Genomic DNA, 22,640 nt, shown 5'->3' on the forward strand with positions numbered 1-22,640 from the left:
ATACCAGGAACGTTACAATATATAGATAGATAGATAGATAGATAGATAGATAGATAGATAGATAGATAGATAGATAGATGGATGGATGGATGGATGGATGGATGGATGGATGGATGGATAGATAGATAATATAGGATAGACAGCAAGTATCCTAAATGGGCGTGGTCAACCATTGATGATCAGACCTGCCGAAAGTCTCCTAAGTGGGCGTGTCCGTGTAAAACCATGGGCAAAACCCACGTGACAAAATGACAGGAAGTGAGTTGAAGTTGGGCCGTCTTGCTTGCTTGAATCGCATGTCTTTGGCTCTCTATTCATGCGCTCTACCTCTATCACGTGACAGACTGGGCTGATACTGGTCACGTGACAGACTGGGCTGTAAACACGGAAGCAGCGTTGCTCAACAACTTCGGCAGTAGACACAGCGGTGCATTCCGTGTGATGTGATCAGTTGGTGTTTGATCATCGTGCGATCAACATCATCACACAGCTGTTTGATCGCTTCTCGCGCTCAGTCTCTGATCTCACTGACAGCCATGAGGACGTCTGTGCTGCTCGCGCTCACGCTGAGCCTGGCAGCCTGTCTCATCATCACGCGCGCACACGGCTACAAGTCCTACAAGTCCCACAAGTCCTACTCCACAAAGACCACTGCAAAGGTAAGGAAGTCACCGTCAAAGCGCCACAATGTTCCTATGGTAATTGTCCTCACTAGGCCCTACTTCTCTTAATCTTATTACAACCATTATTTATATGCCCTGGCCTGCACTAACGTCATATCTCTATCGAGTACAAAGTCACTGTACTACTCCAATACCATTCTATTCTATTCTTTTTTTCTATTCCATGAATTGTAATGTTTTGATTGTATCACTACAATAATTGTGCAATGTTTCAACCACTGCTGAAGTACCTCTATGCTTATAATACGGTAGTAATAGTAATAATACATAGGAGATATCACTGGACCTATCACCATAGGAGCTATGGTGTCACTACAACAATCCTATAATATTCCTATAGGCCTAATAAGGATATTTAACGTCTATTAGTCTGCAGTGTTTCCCCTAGGTTTGCTTCCTTCGGGTGGGGGGTGGGGTGGGGGGGGGTGTTATGATTGATCAACAGAACTAATGGCTATGTAGGTTAGGCCTACAGACAGTAGGTTGCTACCTTCAGCTCACTTCCCTGTTTTGCCTGCCCTTTGTGAAGCACAGAGGAGAGAAACTAGTTCAGGCCTATGACAGCATGGGACTATGACTTGCAGTAGAGACCGAAACGGGTGAAAATGAATGAAACGGGTGCAGATAAATTAGGCATCCCCCCCCCCCCAGATTTTTTTCACCCCAATTGTACTTGGCCAATCCTCCCCCCCCCCCCCCCCCCCCCCTGCTGCACCGGTCGCTGCTCCACCCTCTGCCGATCTGGGGAGAGTCGTAGACTAGCACCATGCTCCTTCCGACACATGCACAGTTGCCAGCCCCATCTCACCTGACAGCGGGGAGCTTCACCGGCAGGAGGTAGCACATGGGAGGATCACGCTATTCCCACCACTTCATACATTAGGCAAATAGCATAAATAAAGCCTACTAGGCTATGTCTCTGATAATCACTGAGTTGATTGTGGCATTATAGTGTAATATCCATATAGCAATTTAAATTGTGGCTGTGGTACAGCTTATATTTATTTATTTATTTATTTATTTATTTATTTATTTATTTATTTGAACTACTAGGGGTGGGACGGTTCACAAAATCCACGGTTCGGTTCGTTCACGGTTTTGTGGTCACGGTTTCCGGTTCGGTTCGGTTTACGTCGTCGTTTTTAATACCGTAGAAATACCATATCAACATGATATAAGGCCCAATAATCCACCATTTACAGTAAAAAAATCTATTATGTCTTATATAGTCATGTAAAAACTTAAAGAATGAGGCAGTCTGATATTTTATACATTATTGTGACAGTCTACTCTTAGGTTAAAGCTAGGTAAGATTCTGGCATGCAAGAGGGGAGACATTGCTGGTTTCAACATGTTTTTCATTTATTTGCCAAACAACGATATCTTTAACAAATGCTTATTTCACTGTCACTGAAATGGAGTGGAATTTTTGTGCATATTGTTGGGCACAAATACTGTGAACAACTGACTGAAATAAAAATCTAGATTTATCAATTGTGGTTCTATCTTATAAAATAAAAAGTAAAAATGGCTCTTAAAGCTCTGATCAATTTAGTGCACACAAAATAATTTAGAAAACTATTTTTATAACCACATTATACCAACATAAAGTGAAGCATAAGCTTTACCAACACTAGACTTCGTCTCCTTTGTTTTTAAAACCAACACAAATACAATGTCAACATGTTTCAACTCCCTGAAGTTCTTAATGGAAAGATCAGTTTTCCACTTGAAAAATTCCACTTGCTTCTGTCAGTGCTTCAGAGAGATGCTCGCTTGTATGTCTCTCATACAGGGGGCGGGTCTGTAAAACAGAGCTTTTCATCTCCCACTCTGAGGTAATGTGATGGACAGTTACAGTCAGGAAACTTTCTGTAGCCCTGGAGGTCCATCCATCGGTAGTAAGAGCTACACAGGCTGCGCCAGACAACTCTTTCACAAGTCCTCTTCTTGTCTCTTCATAAAGTGCGGGGATTACCGTGTTGGTAAAGTGTTTTCGGCAGGGGATGGTGTAGCGTGGCTCAAGCGCTTTTAACATACGCTGAAATCCCACACCCTCCACCACAGCATAAGGCTGCATATCTTTGGCTATGAAACACCCCAATGCTTTGGTTATGGCCTTTGCCTTGTCGGACTTCTCAGGCAAACGTTGTTTAAAAGCTTCGGGGAGTAGAAGTTGTTCCGTACCTCTCCTCTTTGTGCTGCCGATTGACACGCTAACGTGATGTCTCCGCATAATCAGCTAACATGTTGGAGGTGTTGCCAGCAGCGTAAACAAGACGTGTTGCACAGTGCTTGCACACAGTTGCACTTTTATCCACCACTTTCTTGCCGTCATCATAGGTCACACTAAATCCAAAGTGCTCCCATACTGCAGACCGATACAATCCCGCTGGTGCATCTTCTATCTCTGAGGTAACGTTAATATTGTTGTTTTCTCTGCTCGCCATCTTGACTGACTGATCGGCTAAACTTTTTCTTCTTCGTATGATAATTGGCGGTTTGCAACGGCTGCAACTGCATTCCGCCACCTTGTGGGCAGGAGTGTCCCTGCTACTACACTCCATTCATTTAAATGAAAAACAGAAAAAGTTGCGCATATGAACCGCGGCACACACGTGATCCGAACCGAACCAGTAGTACCGAACGGTTCGGGGTTTTTTCATGAACCGTCACACCCCTATGAACTACTATGCATTCATTGTCTTTGGTAGGCTATAATTATGTTTTACCTCTAGCCTAGCAGTTGCATGGTATTGTAGTTTTGTTGTGATATTTGCATGTCATTCTAAAACGTCTTGTAGGATTTCTGTATTTCTTGTAGAAATACAGCATGGACTAATTTAAGGTAAATTAAGTTAACTCAGTTAAACTGTAGGCCATCAGTTTATCTCTTTAATGTGATGTATCTAATTTAAAGTGTAAACCATCACTTACCTTTTAAAGTGAGTTAACTCATTTAAAATGTGAATCCGTCAGTAAACTTAGTGAAGTGGTTCAGCCCGTGAAACCGATGTCTGCTTGTTGGGACAGATTTTTGGATTCGACTGGAAGAACTGTGGCCAGCCAGACGCCCCGGCCGTGCTCAAGACCCTGGCCTTGTCTCCGGACCCCATCACCATCCCAGGAGACCTGACCGCCAAAGCATCCGGGTCCACCACCGTCCAGTTAACTTCTCCACTGGCTGTGAGTAGACTCAGACCCCATTTTGGCCTGTACGGTTAGGGTTAGACAGCGAGGAGAGAGAGAGTGGCCACAGGTTGAAACCCAAATGTGATGTAATGACATGGTCCAAGATCATATTAAAATAGCTTTGGAAATGGGTTTGAACTGAGAATGTGAGAAATATATGTGAGAGATTTTTTGCCAGGACTATGGATTCATGTCCCAGTGGTGGGTGAAGTACCTGAAAGCAACACTTGTTGAGTAAAAGTACAGATATCTTACCAGAAAATGACTTTGGTAGAAGTTAAAGTCACCTAATAGAATGCTGCTTGAGTAAAAGTCTTAAAGTATCTGATAGTTACTGTACTTGAACATCAAAAGTCATTTTCTGATATTAAATGTACTCGAGTATTGAAAGTAAAAGTACAAGTAAATGCTGTTAATTGAAAAAAATGAGCCAAAGTCATGCCTGGGCTTGAGTGGAAATCTTCTTCATTGGTGCATTACCGCCACCAACTGGAATGGAGTGTGGATTAATGTAACTTGCAAGCTAGGAGCACTGATTCGCCAAACCTGCTTACTTGTAAGTATACTTTTTATTTAGGAAATGTAGTGGGGTGAAAGTGAAAGTTGACAATATAAATACTCAAGTAGAATACAGATGCTCAAAAGAATACTCAAGTGCTGTAGCAAATTACAACATTGTTAAAAAGGAGGTAACATCTATTCCACAGATAAAAAGGAAGGCAAACCGAGTGTGGCTGGGTCTCTGTTACCCCTAAAGACAAAATGACTCTGGCCATCCAGATACATTCTGCCTTTTCAGGCTGTTAAACATGATTCATTCTCACAGGATGCCTAGGGCCTGAAAAATGTGTCACTATAATGTCACAATAGGATTGTTGTTCCCAGTTTGTGTTGTTCCCGGGGAACAATTCGAGTGTGACACAGAGTCACAGACCACGAGTAATGCTGGCTAGCTAGAGCTGAATGTAAGGTGAAGACTGTTTATAAAGTCACAAGTCTCAAGTGCTTTAACCGTTCGTTCTGTATGGTTTAGTAAGAACAGAAGAGAATCAAACATAAGTGTGTGTTTGCGCGCCGCGCATATGGGGGGTTATTATGGGTCGTAAGGGCCCGGGGTGTGTGAAGCAGTGGAGCGGGATCAGACATGTCTGGATCTGCCTCTGATCCTGTGAGCCTCATGTGAGCAAATGTAGTCACCAGTCTCTCTGTTGAGTTCAGATGCAGTCATAACCAATCTCTGTTGAGTTCAGATGCAGTCACCAGTCTCTGTTGAGTTCAGATGTAGTCATCACCAGTCTCTGTTGAGTTCAGATGTAGTCATCACCAGTCTCTGTTGAGTTCAGATGTAGTCATCACCAGTCTCTGTTGAGTTCAGATGTAGTCACCAGTCTCTCTGTTGAGTTCAGATGTAGTCATCACCAGTCTCTGTTGAGTTCAGATGTAGTCATCACCAGTCTCTCTGTTGAGTTCAGATGCAGTCATAACCAGTCTCTCTGTTGAGTTCAGATGTAGTCACCAGTCTCTGTTGAGTTCAGATGTAGTCACCAGTCTCTCTGTTGAGTTCAGATGTAGTCACCAGTCTCTCTGTTGAGTTCAGATGTAGTCACCAGTCTCTGTTGAGTTCAGATGTAGTCACCAGTCTCTCTGTTGAGTTCAGATGTAGTCATCACCAGTCTCTGTTGAGTTCAGATGTAGTCATCACCAGTCTCTGTTGAGTTCAGATGTAGTCACCAGTCTCTCTGTTGAGTTCAGATGTAGTCATCACCAGTCTCTGTTGAGTTCAGATGTAGTCATCACCAGTCTCTCTGTTGAGTTCAGATGCAGTCATAACCAGTCTCTCTGTTGAGTTCAGATGTAGTCACCAGTCTCTCTGTTGAGTTCAGATGTAGTCACCAGTCTCTCTGTTGAGTTCAGATGTAGTCACCAGTCTCTCTGTTGAGTTCAGATGCAGTCACCAGTCTCTCTGTTGAGTTCAGATGTAGTCACCAGTCTCTCTGTTGAGTTCAGATGCAGTCATCACCAGTCTCTGTTGAGTTCAGATGTAGTCATAACCAGTCTCTCTGTTGAGTTCAGATGTAGTCACCAGTCTCTCTGTTGAGTTCAGATGCAGTCACCAGTCTCTCTGTTGAGTTCAGATGTAGTCACCAGTCTCTCTGTTGAGTTCAGATGCAGTCATCACCAGTCTCTGTTGAGTTCAGATGCAGTCACCAGTCTCTGTTGAGTTCAGATGTAGTCACCAGTCTCTGTTGAGTTCAGATGTAGTCACCAGTCTCTGTTGAGTTCAGATGTAGTCACCAGTCTCTGTTGAGTTCAGATGTAGTCACCAGTCTCTGTTGAGTTCAGATGTAGTCACCAGTCTCTGTTGAGTTCAGATGCAGTAACCAGTCTCTGTTGAGTTCAGATGTAGTCACCAGTCTCTCTGTTGAGTTCAGATGCAGTAACCAGTCTCTGTTGAGTTCAGATGTAGTCACCAGTCTCTGTTGAGTTCAGATGTAGTCACCAGTCTCTCTGTTGAGTTCAGATGCAGTCACCAGTCTCTCTGTTGAGTTCAGATGTAGTCACCAGTGTCTCTGTTGAGTTCAGATGTAGTCACCAGTCTCTGTTGAGTTCAGATGTAGTCACCAGTCTCTCTGTTGAGTTCAGATGCAGTCACCAGTCTCTCTGTTGAGTTCAGATGTAGTCACCAGTCTCTGTTGAGTTCAGATGTAGTCACCAGTCTCTGTTGAGTTCAGATGTAGTCACCAGTCTCTCTGTTGAGTTCAGATGTAGTCACCAGTCTCTGTTGAGTTCAGATGTAGTCATCACCAGTCTCTGTTGAGTTCAGATGTAGTCACCAGTCTCTGTTGAGTTCAGATGTAGTCACCAGTCTCTGTTGAGTTCAGATGTAGTCATCACCAGTCTCTGTTGAGTTCAGATGTAGTCATCACCAGTCTCTCTGTTGAGTTCAGATGTAGTCATCACCAGTCTCTCTGTTGAGTTCAGATGTAGTCATCACCAGTCTCTCTGTTGAGTTCAGATGTAGTCACCAGTCTCTGTTGAGTTCAGATGTAGTCACCAGTCTCTCTGTTGAGTTCAGATGTAGTCACCAGTCTCTGTTGAGTTCAGATGTAGTCACCAGTCTCTGTTGAGTTCAGATGTAGTCATCACCAGTCTCTGTTGAGTTCAGATGTAGTCATCACCAGTCTCTGTTGAGTTCAGATGTAGTCATCACCAGTCTCTCTGTTGAGTTCAGATGTAGTCACCAGTCTCTCTGTTGAGTTCAGATGTAGTCATCACCAGTCTCTGTTGAGTTCAGATGGGAAACCGTTTCAAAGGGTAGGCACTTTCAGAAAACACCTGGCAGGTGATTGGATGAACCATCTGTCTAGCACGTCTATCACAAGCTCACTCTCGCTGGCGTCACACCAAAGCCCGCCCCTAGCTGTCTCATAGGACGCTGATTGGTGTGAACCGCTGCTGGTTCAGATTCAAACCAATAGATTGGAGCGTGTCATTGGAGCGTGTCATGTGATCGTGATTTCATGATCTCACACGAATCCAGTAAATCCAATGTGCTTCATATAAACCGGGGGGGGGGGGGGGGGTAACATAAACACCATTGCACACACCACAACTATTTAAAATGACATTAAGAAAGAAAGAATGTAAAAGATAGATAGATAGATAGATAGAAAATAGGTCAAACATAATATTCAACAGTCAGCAGGCAATACACAGTGTTGTGTGACTAACAAATGCTTACCATATATTCCCAGTACACGTCCACACAAAACCCTTCATACCTACACACATATGGATACCTTTGTCCTTCAGGCGGAAGATTGGGAAGAAAGTAAGCTGACATCGTCTGTGCTAACCTTTCTAGCAGCTCCAGTAGCTTGTAGTACCTGTTGTTGCTTGGTATAGTGCTTGGTAGGTAGTGATAAAAACAATAAATGTAAAAATGGTCCAAAGTCTGCTCTCAGCCTGGCAGCAAGACTCAAAACATCAACAGTACCATTCAATTCAATTCAATTCAATTTATTTGTCCAAAATGTGGAAATTTGTCTTTGGCTTCACATCATGACTTGTACGGAGGAACCAGGGGGTTCCTCCGTACATAACCCCCCACTAAAAACATGCAGAAGATCGTCATCCGACCAGTGACGACAACATCTGAAGTTGGTCCAATGATGGTCCAATGAAGGTCCCCGGGCGCTGGAAAGAAATAGCGACCACTGCTCCTGGCCTGCCCCCTGGAGGAAAGGACAAGCCTGGATGGGTCAAATGCAGAGGACATATTTCACCGGCCACCGTCAGCATGAGTGTGTGTTGTGGCCGCATGCATGTGTTGTAGTGTGTTCGAGTGACAATAAAAAGACGGGCTGCCGTCTGAAATCGTTTGAAATCGTTTCGTTCTTAGGTTTATGATCCATTTTGGATTCCAGCCCAAAGTTAGTCTCATGATGGCGTATCATGTGTTTAGCCGACAGGGAAGAAAAGCCGAGCGACTCAGCAAAGTTCACACACAACTCTTTCTCACATCACGTTATTTACATCATCTAAAACCCTCCAAACAGGCCTACTGAGTTTATGTCTGCTTCCCTGTCATAAACGACTACTTTGGAAGTTAATCATTCAGCCGTTTAACAGTACATGTTATGGCTTTTCCACACATCAAGGCTTTAAAATGTTGCTATAAATCTTATTGAACTGAATTTGTAAATCATTCTTTGTTGTGGTTTTTGACCAAGCCAGATGGGTGGGGTTCTGCAGGAGGAACATCGGGATAATTCTGGTTATTTTCATTTTTTGCAAATCTTTTGCCATCATGATGACGAAAATGTATTACATATATCTCAGTTTGCAGGGACGGCCAACGGAAACACTCAAACAATAAAACCTAAAACAATATATTATGACCTGACTATATCCAATTTTCTAATTATCTGAGTATGCTGAGGTATTTATTTACACGTTATTCTAACCATTGAATATAAGCTGAACGTTTACTCAGTTGCAGCAGAGTGCAGATGGCAAAGAGAGAACAAGGAACTGTGTGAGCACTGAGCAGTGCCAAAACATATTAAATCAAAATGAACTGATATGCTGTGTGAAAACTGTTCATTCAGCCACAGCTATTTAAAGACGTGTAACTCCGGGCGTCCGGGTAGTGTAACGGTCGACTCCTTGCCAACACGAGGGTCGCAGGTTCATATCCACGTCATGTTACCTCCGGCTTGGTCGGGCGTCCTTACAGGCACGATTGGCTGTGCCTGAGGGTGGGGAAGCCAGATTGGGGGTATGTGTCCTGGTTGCTGCACTAGCGCCTCCTCTGGTCGGTTGGGGCGCCTGGTCGGGTTGGAAGGGAACTGGTGGGAATAGCGTGATCCTCCCACGTGCTACGTCCTGCCGGTGAAGCTCCCCCTGTCAGGTTAAAAGAAGAGGCTGGCAACTGCACATGTGTCAGAGGAAGCATGGTGCTAGTCTACGGCTCTCCCCAGATCGGCAGAGGGTGGAGCAGCGACCGGGGCAGCCAAGAGGGCAGCATGGAGATAAATTGGCCAAGTATAATTGGGGGGGAAATGGGGGGAAATCAGACGAAGAAAAAAGACGTGTAACTGCAGTGGGTGTTGAAAGGTTGTTTTAATCGCTTTTTGAGTTCCTCTGGGCTCTGTTGTGGTTTTTGCAAATTGAGAAACTCTACACTGATGTAATCCACAAAATCTCCATTCAGAATCGATCAGCATGATTGTGAAAACTAACACTACAATAAAGCTCAGGTTGAAAAAAAACCCCAATCAGAATTACCCTTTAACAAATGAAAAGCAACCATTTACCAAATCCTGCTAGATTTTTGGATGTGGCTTTTTAGAGTAATTTCTACTTGTTTGGCTGGTGAAATAGTAAAAGTAGGTGGGATCCAACTAGGGCTGCAACTGACTTCATGTTCATTATCAATTCATATTGCAATTATTTCCTCAGCTAATCGATTAGTCATTTGGTCTATAAAATGTCACAACATGGTGAAAAATGTCGATTATGTTTTCCCCAAAGCCCAAGATGACATCCTTGTCCTGACCACAACCCAAATATAATCAGTTTACTGGCATAGAAGACTGAATAAACCAGAACATATTCACAGTTAAGAAACTGGAACGAGAGACTTTTTGTTTTGTTTTTCTTAAAAAATACTTGAAACAATGAATCAATTATGAAATAGTTGGTGATTCATTTTCTGTCGATGCTGCAGCTCGTGCTTTAGCTCTAGATCCACTTGGTATGACAAAGTTGGTTTCCTGCCCTGGAAACGTCCAGGCAGTCAGAGGATGAGGTTAGTTTGGGTCACCACCAGTTTCATGACCTGATTTAAAAAGGTTGCGAGTACTGTAGAGGTTGACAGCGTCTCGAGGGTAATGACCTCCGTGTAAAGTCACTTCCTCAAAACTCTACTGACCATGTCTTCTTCTTAGTTCAGTCTCTGTTGTATTTTTTTTTAAATACATTCCTGTTCCTGTTTCACCCACTTCAACCTCACTGTTTTAACTTGACTCTTTTATTGACCATCCATCCATAATAATCCATAATCCATCCATACAACTGTCTCTTTCTCAATCTCAGATCATGTTAGAGATCATTCACTCGCTTCATGTCTCTCTGTAGAGGGAAAGTTCAGTTCAGTGAGAGTGACTGGCTCTTGTTCAGCCTCAGTAGTGATCCTCCTTTCACCTCCAGGGGTAAATGAGACCTTGGAGAAGCAGGTGGGAGGATGATTATTGGGAGTGAAGTGAGTTGAATCTGTTTCCAGTAATCCAAAACTCTCCCACCTACTGGGTCTTCTACTTTCACTTGATTAGGATTTCACAGTTTTGGACGTTCTCTGTATTTGTCCTTGGGTGAATGTGACCATAGAGAAGGAGTTTCAATGCTTTCTTCCCCTCTTTTCTTCCCTTTACTAACGCACATTCATATACTCGCCCCACCGATGCCTTTGTGCACTTTCCCAACTCCTGCTACTCTGAGAGGAGCTCTCCTGGCTTCAGACTACCTGTTAGTCTGAGACGAGCTCTCCTGACTTCAGACTACCTGTTAGTCTGAGACGAGCTCTCCTGGCTTCAGACTACCTGTTAGTCTGAGACGAGCTCTCCTGGCTTCAGACTACCTGCTAGTCTGAGACGAGCTCTCCTGGCTTCAAACTACCTGTTAGTCTGAGACGAGCTCTCCTTGCTTCAAACTACCTGTTAGTCTGAGACGAGCTCTCCTGGCTTCAGACTACCTGCTAGTCTGAGACGAGCTCTCCTGACTTCAGACTACCTGCTAGTCTGAGATGAGCTCTCCTGACTTCAGACTACCTGCTAGTCTGAGACGAGCTCTCCTGACTTCAGACTACCTGCTAGTCTGAGACGAGCTCTCCTGGCTTCAGACTACCTGCTAGTCTGAGACGAGCTCTCCTGACTTCAGACTACCTGTTAGTCTGAGACGAGCTCTCCTGACTTCAGACTACCTGCTAGTCTGAGATGAGCTCTCCTGACTTCAGACTACCTGTTAGTCTGAGACGAGCTCTCCTGACTTCAGACTACCTGCTAGTCTGAGACGAGCTCTCCTGGCTTCAGACTACCTGCTAGTCTGAGACGAGCTCTCCTGACTTCAAACTACCTGCTAGTCTGAGATGAGCTCTCCTGACTTCAGACTACCTGTTAGTCTGAGACGAGCTCTCCTGACTTCAGACTACCTGCTAGTCTGAGATGAGCTCTCCTGTCTTCAGACTACCTGCTAGTCTGAGATGAGCTCTCCTGACTTCAGACTACCTGCTAGTCTGAGATGAGCTCTCCTGACTTCAAACTACCTGCTAGTCTGAGACGAGCTCTCCTGGCTTCAGACTACCTGCTAGTCTGAGACGAGCTCTCCGGGCTTCAGACTACCTGCTAGTCTGAGACGAGCTCTCCTGACTTCAGACTACCTGCTAGTCTGAGTAGCCTGGCTTCAGACTACTAGCCTGGGTAAACCCAGCCCCCACGTGACCTGCTCTCAGAGTTCTCAGTCACTACCGTAAGCAGGGTAAGCCTGAGAGCAGGTCACTGGGGTCTGGGTTTACCCAGGCTATCAGACTACCTGCTTTGAGAGTGCTTAAAAAAAAACAGTCCTCCATTTTGGAAGCTGTGCTCCATCTACGGTTGTTACTCAATTACTTTGGCCACTTTACTGTGATACTGCTGCAGTACTGCTGCAGTGTTGCCACAGCGTACTGTGGTACTGCTGCAGTACTGCTGCAGTGCTGCCACAGCTTAGGCCGTGTGTCCATCTAGCGTCTTTTTCTGACCGTTAAACGCTGGAAGTACACTGAGGAGCGCTGATCTCAGCGCACAATATACAAGGAATCAGTCTGAAAGTAACGTTAGCTCAGTGCGGTTAGCTAGCTTGATAGCTGACAGCTAACATTAGCTAACAACACACTACAGTGATTTAGCTCAACACTCACCAGAAATATTAAGTGTCTGGCCAATCTGCTCCCACAATTGAGCCTTTCTGTCTCGGTTGTAATAGTTTCTCCATATGATTAGTTGCCAGAAAAGGAGCACCCGACACCAGCGTCTTTCTGAAAAGTTAAAATATTGTCAGCTGGAAGCGCTGGGAGCCGGCGCACAAAAACGCCGGAGCGCTGTGAAAATAGACGCTGGGCACAGCGCACTTTCTCTAGATGTCCGTTTGCGCCCGCATACGCTCGCTCCTCATTGGAAACAACTGAAAAAAGATTCAAGATTCAAGATTTTTATTGTCACTCCGTAGTACAAGTATCACGTGTGAAATTCTTGTGCTGTAGGCTCCGTTACAACATAGTGCAAAAAATAAAATAGAAGATATATAAATAAAAAACAAGAGGCAACGGGCAATAGAGCAGTAAGACACGCCACAGACAGTGGCGTATTCACTGCCCATAGTGCAAATGGCATGAACATACTTTAAACATAATTAGACATAATAACATTCTGTTAGGTGCAAATAGCGTATACCTAATTAAACATACGTTGGAGCTGATGAAAAGACGCTAGGTCGACACTGTGGTACTGCTGCAGTGCTGCCACAGTTTACATTACATTACGTCATTTGGCAGACGCTTTTATCCAAAGCGACTTACAAGAACACATTTTTCAAGATTCAAGATTCAAGTTTATTATTTGTCCCAGAAGGGCAATTTGTGTGCAAGCAGATTTAAAAAACATAGCGAATACATGAAAAAACAAAAACATGAACAAATTAAAACAAACATGGAGCATGTGCAGCAGTTTTCCAGCAGAAATGGATCAAGTAAACACAGGATAAAAGTAAAGTAAAAGCACACCTCAAGGGATCTGTACAATGTACTTAAAAGTAGTAAAGACACGTACAATGTACTTAAAAGTAGTAGAAGACACGTACATGAACTTAAAAGTAATAAGAGTCCAGGACTATTTGAGCTCGCATAAATAGGCAGGTAAAAAATAAATAAAAATATATCTCGAATATAAAATATAAAGAATATTAGTAGCAGCAACATTACCTACCTAAGAAGAGAGACAGAGAGAGAGAGTGCATCATCTCCTCCGCCCAGCAGCGTTTAAGCTTTTTGTCAGCAATAGAGCAATCAACTATGCAACACAGTCTATGACAACTACAACATCTGAAGGAATAGTGGTAAAGTTTAGTTAGTTTTTTTTAGAGAGAGAGAGAGAGAGAGAGAGAGAGAGAGAGAGAGAGAGATAAAGAAGTTTACTGTGGTACTGCTGCAGTGCTGCCACAGCTTTTCTTCTTGAAATGTTTTCCTTGTTCTTTACAATAGGTGAGACTATGCGTGCGTGGACACATTGAATACAGTGTGATGTCATCACACTGTGGTGGTACCCGCCCCCTTCAGTTGTAAGAGAGATCCGCCTCATGGGTCGTCTCTCTGCCTTTCTCTCTCTCTCTCTCGGTACACACACACACACACACACACACACACACACACACACACACACACACACTCAAACATGCACACACGCATCTCATCACATGTGATCACATGATCACATCATCAAGTGCCTTGTGTTGGATTAAGAATAGAAACCTTTGTGTCGTCTTTGTGCTGTACTGACAGTTACGTGATAACTGTGATTGACTCAATAGAAACCTTTGTGTCGTCTTTGTGCTGTACTGACAGTTACGTGATAACTGTGATTGACTCAAATACTGTTGATTATTGATTGACTCTGTTAAGGTATTATTGATTACATTGATACCACTGAAGCACGGTTAATTGTTAATTAATACTATTGGGTTAAATAAACATTAGAATTGTATTCATTATGTGGTGGTTTGTTCATATATTGTGGTAACCACCGGTTAAAAAGGCCTGTGTCGAAATCCTCCCTTCACTCTGATTATTTTTGTTTTCTTTTGAAAAAATTGGTATATATTTTGTTTCTTTATTTCATTTTGAAATAATATCCCCCTTTGAGACTGTATTTGAGGTTATTGGTTCCTGTTTACAGGGTTGTGCCCCCGGCATCGTTAGTACTAACGCTTTTTAAGTTTTAAGTTTTGGAACATTTATCATTCTTTGACATGATTAAATATTATTTGCTAATAATAACCAAACCTGCTCCTAACAGCCCCCACCAATTGTATGACCAAACAACTAATCAATTAATTGGGAAAATAATCGACAATGAAAATAATACTTAGTTGCAGCGCCGCACCATTTTTGACGTTCTCCATCTAATGGGGGAAGATCCTAAGGAGAGAAGAGCAGAGAAACTACCTCAACAACACCCAATCACTCCTTATCTCCTCCTCTTCATCTGTTTTATCATCCACCCTTCTTCCTCTCCTCCTTGCAAGTACACGTGATCTTTAGAGAAGGAGGTAGGGCTGGGAATCACCAGAGGCCCCATGAGCCGATATTCTCATGATACAATAGTGAAATCACACTACAATATTATTGTGGTTTTAAAAATATTGTGATTTATTACCTTTTTTCAACTGCCAATTTTGTCCCCAAAAGAAAACATCTGTTCATCTCCCTCCCATCATTTTTATTGCAGCGAAATTGTCAAGCAGACATAACAGTCATAAATGTTGAATCCACCTGAGAATTTATATAATAAAATACTGTGATACTTGGCTTCCTATATCGATATAATATTGCCATACAAAATATTGTGATACTATGCTGTATCAATTCCCCACCCCCACCCCTAGAAGGGGGTGTCCGGGTTCTGTCTGAGTGAAGATCTGCCCCACCACCCTGCAAATCCTTCTCCATATCTCCTCCTTTGTCTCCTCATCATGCCTCCTCTCCTCCTCCTCCTCAGCTGAATGTGACCCTGGAGAAGGAGCTGGCAGGGTTCTGGGTGAAGATCCCCTGTGTGGAGGAGCTGGGCAGCTGTCACTATCCGGACGCCTGTGACCTCCTGAGCCAGCTGATCCCACCGGGCCAGGACTGCCCGGAGCCGCTGCACACCTACGGCCTGCCCTGCCACTGCCCCTTCAAGGCTGTGAGTCTGCTTTCCAGTCATCATCTGTCATAATGTTTTCATATATCCATAAATGTCCCTTTTGCTACTCTTGGTATACAGTGTTGGGGGTAACTCATTACAAAAGTAACATATTACATGTAATATATTACTTTTAGTAGTAACTCAGTAATATAACTTATTACTTCTAGGATTTCAGTAATATTATACCAGTTACTTTGTCAAGTAACTCAAGTTACAAATTGAGTTACATTTTATTAAATCAAAGCACATATTTAAAAAAGATACAATCATTTCCTAATCAAACTGTGTGTTTTTATGCAAATAACCACTATAGACGACAATAACAAAGGAAAAGAATAACATTTAGAATTTTCGATTGTTTACACTGATTTCAAGGCGGTTGAAATGTCATTCTGCTGCTGCTGTTGTTTTGGTAAAAGTAATGCAAAAGTAGTGTAATAAGTAACGAGTTACTCTACACAGAATGTAATATTGTAAAGTAACTTATTACTTTCAAATGAAAGTAACTAGTAATATGTAGTATATTACATTTTGAAAGTAACTTGCCCAACACTGTTGGTATATAACAATAGCGATTCAAGTGACGTGCAAATGGGAAATCCTAATCAGCTCCATCAGATCCAGGCAAAATGTGGATATGAGTAGGGTTGGGTACCGAAAAACAAGGTACTAATATGGTACCGGTACTTTTACAACCGGTACTACGCGGTACCGAATTGCAACCCAGATTTAGGTGCCTCATTTAGGTGCCATGCCCGAGCTTCTGAATGAAATATCCGCCCTCCGGTGGTCCGAAACTGGCGCTGCATGCACCTTCACTAACATTCTAGGGCTTAAACACGTAAAATGATTGTTTGAAATCCTCTTTACAGCCTCTTTAAATAAAAAAAATTGGTTTAAATATGCTTTAACTTTTTTTTTAAGTACCGGTATCGAAAAATATGAAACGATACCCATCCCTAGATATGAGGTGTATGTTAATGCCGGGTGGGAAGTGAGCTTTGGGTAGCTAGCAACAAAAGGGGGCATAAAATAGATACAGTCGGTCACGTTACTTCCGCTAGCGTGTGTGTGTGCGTGTGTGTGTGTGTGTGTGTGCGTGCGTGTGTGTGGACCAAAATCCAACAAATGTCGTAGCCCCCTTAGGCAGATTGGTGCCGTTTTAAAAGTGTCAAAAAGAGACACATCGTTCTGTGAAATGTTCCCTGATCTCGTCCCCAGCGAAGAAACATCTTTGATAGCATCTTATTGTAAGTCGCTTTGGACAAAAGCGTTTGCTGAATGGCGTAATACGATGTAAGCGCGGCAGCGAGCCAGCAGACGAGAAGCACAGACTACACAGAAGAGGTTCCTGCCTTCTGAACAACATGGCAGAAACCAGCCTCCATCAAACCCAAGCTGAGCATATCAACTAAAATATCAAGTAAAATCTGCTGAAGCGCGTTTGGTTTGGACTCTCTGAACAGTCAGATGTCCTCGAGTGCCCACCGCCCGGGTGGGGTCGTCAAAAGGGCCTTTCTGTGTGGAGTTTGCATGTTCTCCCCGTGCCTCCCGGGGGTTTCCTTCATATAGGAACCCCTCACCAAAACATGCAATATCCTGGTTGCTAATGTGGTTCCTCCTCTGGTCGTTAAGGGCGCCTGTTCAGAGGGAGGGGAACTGGTTGGAATAGCGTGAACCTCCCACGTGCTATGTCCTACCGGTGAAGCTTCCTCTGTCAAGTGAAAAGAAGCGGCTGGCTAACTGCCCATGTCTCGGAGGAAGCATGGAGCCAGTTTCGGCTCTCCCCAGATCGGCAGAGGGTGGAGTAGCAACCAGGATAAATAATTTAAATTAGCAATAATGGGGGATAAAAATGGGATAAAAAATCGGGAAAATAAATAAATAAAATAAAATAAAATATAAAGTAAAAGCTGCTGAAGTGTGTTTGGTTTGAACTCTCTGAACAGTCAGATGTCTCGCTCCAGATGACCTGAAGGCTGAAAGCAGCAGCTTAAAGGGTAACTCAACCCTAAACAAACCCCCACCCCGCTCCCTCCCTCTCTAGCTTTAAACCAATGTATATGGATTTTGAGTAGTGTTGCTGAAGGATTCTGGACAAAATCTCCACATTTGAGAGTGAACTGTTAGAATTCTACACACTGTATAATTTTCATGCAGCTAGAAGTGCCATCTAGGGGTTGAAACCCACCTTTGCAGTTGGGTCTGCAAAGTGGCTGATCTTCGATTCCGCTTACATCACCAAGAATGGGGGCGGCTGTAGCTCAGGAGGTAGAGCGGGTCGTCACTAATCGCTTTGGATGAAAGAGGTCGGTGGTTCGATTCCCGGCTCCTCCAGTCTGCATGTCGAAGTGTCCTTGGGCAAGACACTGAACCCCAAATTGCTCCCGATGGCTGTGCCAGCACCCTGCGTGGTAACCTGCCGCCATCGGTGTGTGAATGGGTGAATGTACCTACTGATTGTAAAGTGCTTTGGATAAAAGCGTTATATAAATGCAGGCCATTTACCATTTACCATTTACCAAGAATGCCCCACGCTCCACCCAGAGTCAGAGCGGGTTGATAGGCCACGCCCCACCCAGAGTCAGAGCGGGTTGATAGGCCATGCCCCACCCAGAGTCAGAGCGGGTTGATAGGCCACGCCCCACCCAGAGTCAGAGCGGGTTGATAGGCCATGCCCCACCCAGAGTCAGAGCGGGTTGATAGGCCACGCCCCACCCAGAGTCAGAGCGGGTTGATAGGCCACGCCCCACCCAGAGTCAGAGCGGGTTGATAGACCATGCCCCACCCAGAGTTAGAGCGGGTTGATAGGCCACGCCCCACCCAGAGTCAGAGCGAGTTGAGAGGCCACGCCCCACCCAGAGTCAGAGCGGGTTGAGAGGCCACGCCCCACCCAGAGTCAGAGCGGGTTGATAGACCATGCCCCACCCAGAGTTAGAGCGGGTTGATAGGCCACGCCCCACCCAGAGTCAGAGCGGGTTGAGAGGCCACGCCCCACCCAGAGTCAGAGCGGGTTGAGAGGCCACGCCCCACCCAGAGTCAGAGCGGGTTGATAGGCCACGCCCCACCCAGAGTCAGAGCGGGTTGAGAGGCCACGCCCCACCCAGAGTCAGAGCGGGTTGAGAGGCCACGCCCCACCCAGAGTCAGAGCGGGTTGAGAGGCCACGCCCCACCCAGAGTCAGAGCGGGTTGATAGGCCACGCCCCACCCAGAGTCAGAGCGGGTTGATAGGCCACGCCCCACCCAGAGTCAGAGCGGGTTGAGGGGCCACGCCCCACCCAGAGTCAGAGCGGGTTGAGAGGCCACGCCCCACCCAGAGTCAGAGCGGGTTGAGAGGCCACGCCCCACCCAGAGTCAGAGCGGGTTGAAAGGCCACGCCCCACCCAGAGTCAGTGCGGGTTGAAAGGCCACGCCCCACCCAGAGTCAGAGCGAGTTGAAAGGCCATGCATGTCCTCCACGCTTGAAAAATGAAGCCAATGCGGAAGCTACCCCAGGATGAGACTCTGGATTTTCACGTTTAAAAACCCCAAGTAGCGGCACGTCGGCCAGAATTCTGGGCGCTTAGTTCCCCTTCAACTGTGGAAGAATAGTCATAAAACTCTTTACACAGCTTTGAATTGTCTTTAGTTTGTGTCTGTGGATGTCTCCATACTCATGACTGCTCTTATGGATTTTGGACTCTTCCTCCATCCGCAGGGTTCGTACTCTCTGCCCCAGTCGGACTTCTACCTGCCCAACATGGATCTGCCCTACTGGCTCACCAACGGAAACTACCGGGTGCAGGGGGTCATGGGCAGCCAGGGCAAAGAGCTGGGCTGCCTCAAGGTGGCGCTCTCTCTCCACTCTGAGTGACGCATGCCCGCCGCCACCGACCCGACGCATTTAGGACCCTTAGGTCTTGTTGATTTGCACATTGGACTGATTTAATAACTGGAAAAAGAAAGAAGAAGTTGCACAAATCATCCCACATTTTGGGGTCAATCCCAAAGGGGGGGGGGGGGGGCTTGGGTCCCAAAGAATTTGAGGAAACCCTGCAGAGATATGTGCTGTACAATCTATATGGAAATGGAAAGAATGTCAAATCAAACAGTTCACCAAAATGTGTGTAAAATTGTATGGTTGCCTTACTCACCAAGACACTGTCTTTGTCGAGATGAAGCCGTGCTACCTGTAGCCATATAGGGAGGATTGGTAGCTGTTAATGGGTATGAAATAACTTCACCTGGATTTTATCGTTATAATCACACATCACAGCCGTGTTTTTATCTTTTTTCTGCATTTGCCAAGATGGTCGACACAATTTGCCCTGCAAAGCTTGATTTGTGATTTTGATATCTGGATCCAGGAACTCTTAAAACTGCATTAGAAGCTAAAGCCAATAGGGAATTGATCCTTTGTGTGTGTGTGTGTGCGTGCGTGCGTGTGTGTGTGTGTGTGTGTGTGTGTGTGTGTGTGTGTGCGCGCGCGCGTGTGTGCGTGCGTGCGTGTGTCCGTGTAACCCGCGTTGTGTACTTCCCCCTGCAGCTGGCTGAATCGAACTCGGGACGTCCGGCATGGGAGGTGCATGCTCTAGCTAAAGCCAATGGAGACACTGCGGAGCGCGTCATCACTCAGAAACCACGCCCAAAACAGGGGGAAAACACAAACTCCCCTCCAATCCTGGCGTTCTCCTATGTCGCGTGCATGGTCGGGTGTTGCACGCAAAAATCGTATATACGGACGTTGAACACTCCAACTTACTTCCTTGACAGCTAGATCCCCATTTTTCTCCTCGCCAATTCTCAATGGCTTCCTTGTTTTGCGTACAAAAAAACATTTAACTGGCGATTTTTTACATTTGTTGTCTGCGCAGCCCCACCACACAGCAGCTTTTAGCTATGTTTAATTCAAGGAAAATGACGCTGGTGTGTGGAAGTGAACGGAGAGCTTTCCCCCGTGATGGGCGTGGCCTATTTCATGCAGTGTCTCACTCTCTATGGGCTCTAGCGCCCGCTGCTAGAGCGTGTCTTGAGGTCTCGGGGAGTGAGACTATACCCGCTGGCTACGGTTACATCCGCTCTGATGTGTTTGTGTGTGTGTGCGTGTGCGTGTATGTGTGTGTGCGTGTGTGTGTGTGCGTGCACTCTGCTGTGTGTAAGGTGTTTCTCACAAGGGAAGTGATGTCATCACATGAAGCCACAGATAAGAAGCAGACCCAGTTTAGACAAAGCTCCGCGCGCCTGTCTGCTCACTTCCTGATTCAAACAAAGACAGCTTGTGAACACCTTTCTCTGTCCGGGGAAAAGCCACAGCTCCGCCCTGTTTTACATTCACACACTTACACACACGGTTGGAGTTATGTGAAAGCACTAAAATCGCACACCTGTGGGGGTCACTAATATACATTGCCTATACCAACAACCATTATAACCACACAAACAATGCATTTTTCAATGTAATGAGTAGCCTATTATTTACGTTAACCAGATAAATAGGCTAAAAGAAACCTGTTTTGCAAAAGAATTAAGCACCCCATATTCTCTCGTCAAGTAGACTAGAATAGAATAGGATAAATACAGTCGCATTATTTCTGGTAACGTGTGTGTGTGTTTTCCACTTAATGAGCAGTGAAGTAGCTTCTCTCTCTCTCTTAACCAACCGCTTCCCCAACAACACCCAACCTTTGTTATTCTAGAGACCCCCACAAAGCTCCGATTATAACTCGACCCCTGCTTACACACATTCAGTGCCTTGCTTAAGGGAACCTCAGCAGTAGCTGTGCTGAGAGAGGCAATAACGCCTCTCTCTCTCTAATCTTGCCTATCGCCAAAACCTCTGTCTCACACGGAGTTTTGTGGAGAAACCTGTGGGCTGTCGTCAGGCTGCAAACACCTCTTCAGACCAGTACAATTACGAGAGGGCGGAGCCTAGCTGCTCGCCTGCGTTTCCTCATAGCCACTAGAAAAAGGGTTGATCTGTACAAATCAAACACAAACTTGCAATGTAATGAACTGAATGTGAGTTAGATGTGAGTTCAGATGTATTGGTTGAATGTTATCATATGGGTGAAATTTGCTTTCAAGACTTAACTTTCATTAACCCTTTTTTAATGATTCTTCAGACCTGCCCAGCTGGTGTTCATTTATTCTAATGGGAAGATGTTATTATCAGTTATCTGTTATCAGGTTTTTTGTTTGTTTGGTTGATTATTTTTTTCCCTTAAGATTCCTCCAGTGTGTTTTCCATCAACCTGTGAAGCTTCCAGTTGAATGAGAAAATTAAGTGCTTCTGATAATTATTTTGCTCTAATTATTTAGTTTTTTATCGGGAAAGCGTTCGTTGGCTCGGGCTGAAGAGTTTGTGCAGAATGTTGCTGCTGCAATCAGGCAGAGCTCATGCAATTAATATAAAGAAATTTACAATAAGCATGATATAGATTATTTGACTTTCTATCTTTATTTGGTTTTTATTAGATTTTGTTTTTTATTGATTCTGTCTAACTAAGTGTCTGATTAGATCTGTACTGGGAATTAAATCTATAAGGGAGTGCAGATGGAAACTGAATGTTAAACCAGCTCAGTTGCCAGAATAAAATCTGAATTCTGAACCAAAATATGTTGCATATCACATTTTTAGATGCACCTTTTCCAAGCAGATATTCGCACATCTAATTCTCTCTGATGCAGGTCCGTTGGAAAGTATCACCTGAGTCTTGAGGAGAGAAGATTCCGCACTCTGCTCTTGCTATTTTTTATATATTTTTTCCCAGATTTTTTATCCCATTTTTATCCCCCATTAGTGCTAATTTTTATTTATTTATCCTGGTTGCTACTCCACCCTCTGCCGATCTGGGGAGAGCCGAAAACTGGCTCCATGCTTCCTCCGAGACATGGGCAGTTAGCCAGCCGCTTCTTTTCACCTGACAGGGGAAAGCTTCACCGGTAGGACATAGCACGTGGGAGGATCGCGCTATTCCAACGAGTTCCCCTCCCTCCGAACAGGTGCCCTTAACGACCAGAGGAGGCACCACATCAGCAACCAGGATATTGCATGTTTTGGTGAAGGGTTCCTATATGAAGGAAACCCCCGGGAGGCACGGGCTGAACATGCAAAATCCACACAGAAAGGCCCTTTTGACGACCCCACCCGGGCGGTGGGCACTCGAGGACATGCGGACGGGCATGCATTCCTTCAGCGTTCACAGCGTCCGGACAGGTGGGAATCGAACCCAGGACCTTCGAGCTGTGAGGCGACAGCGCTTACCACTGCACCACCGTACCCCCCCCCCCG

At 44.9% G+C, this 22,640-nt stretch overlaps 1 protein-coding gene across 1 annotated transcript; it reads left to right on the forward strand.

Annotated features, from left to right (window-relative positions):
- Window positions 1-377: 377 nt before the first annotated feature.
- On the forward strand, window positions 378-22,619 carry gm2a (ganglioside GM2 activator). The gene is made up of 4 exons (XM_083652235.1): window positions 378-659; window positions 3,717-3,869; window positions 15,185-15,367; window positions 19,068-22,619. The coding sequence occupies exons 1-4, from the start codon at window positions 537-539 to the stop codon at window positions 19,221-19,223; spliced, it is 615 nt and encodes a 204-aa protein (XP_083508361.1). The 5' UTR covers window positions 378-536; the 3' UTR covers window positions 19,224-22,619.
- The last annotated feature ends 21 nt before the right edge of the window (window positions 22,620-22,640 follow it).

Source organism: Poromitra crassiceps, assembly GCF_964638095.1.
Source record: "Poromitra crassiceps genome assembly, chromosome: 15".
In the NCBI taxonomy this organism is placed as follows: domain Eukaryota; kingdom Metazoa; phylum Chordata; class Actinopteri; order Beryciformes; family Melamphaidae; genus Poromitra; species Poromitra crassiceps.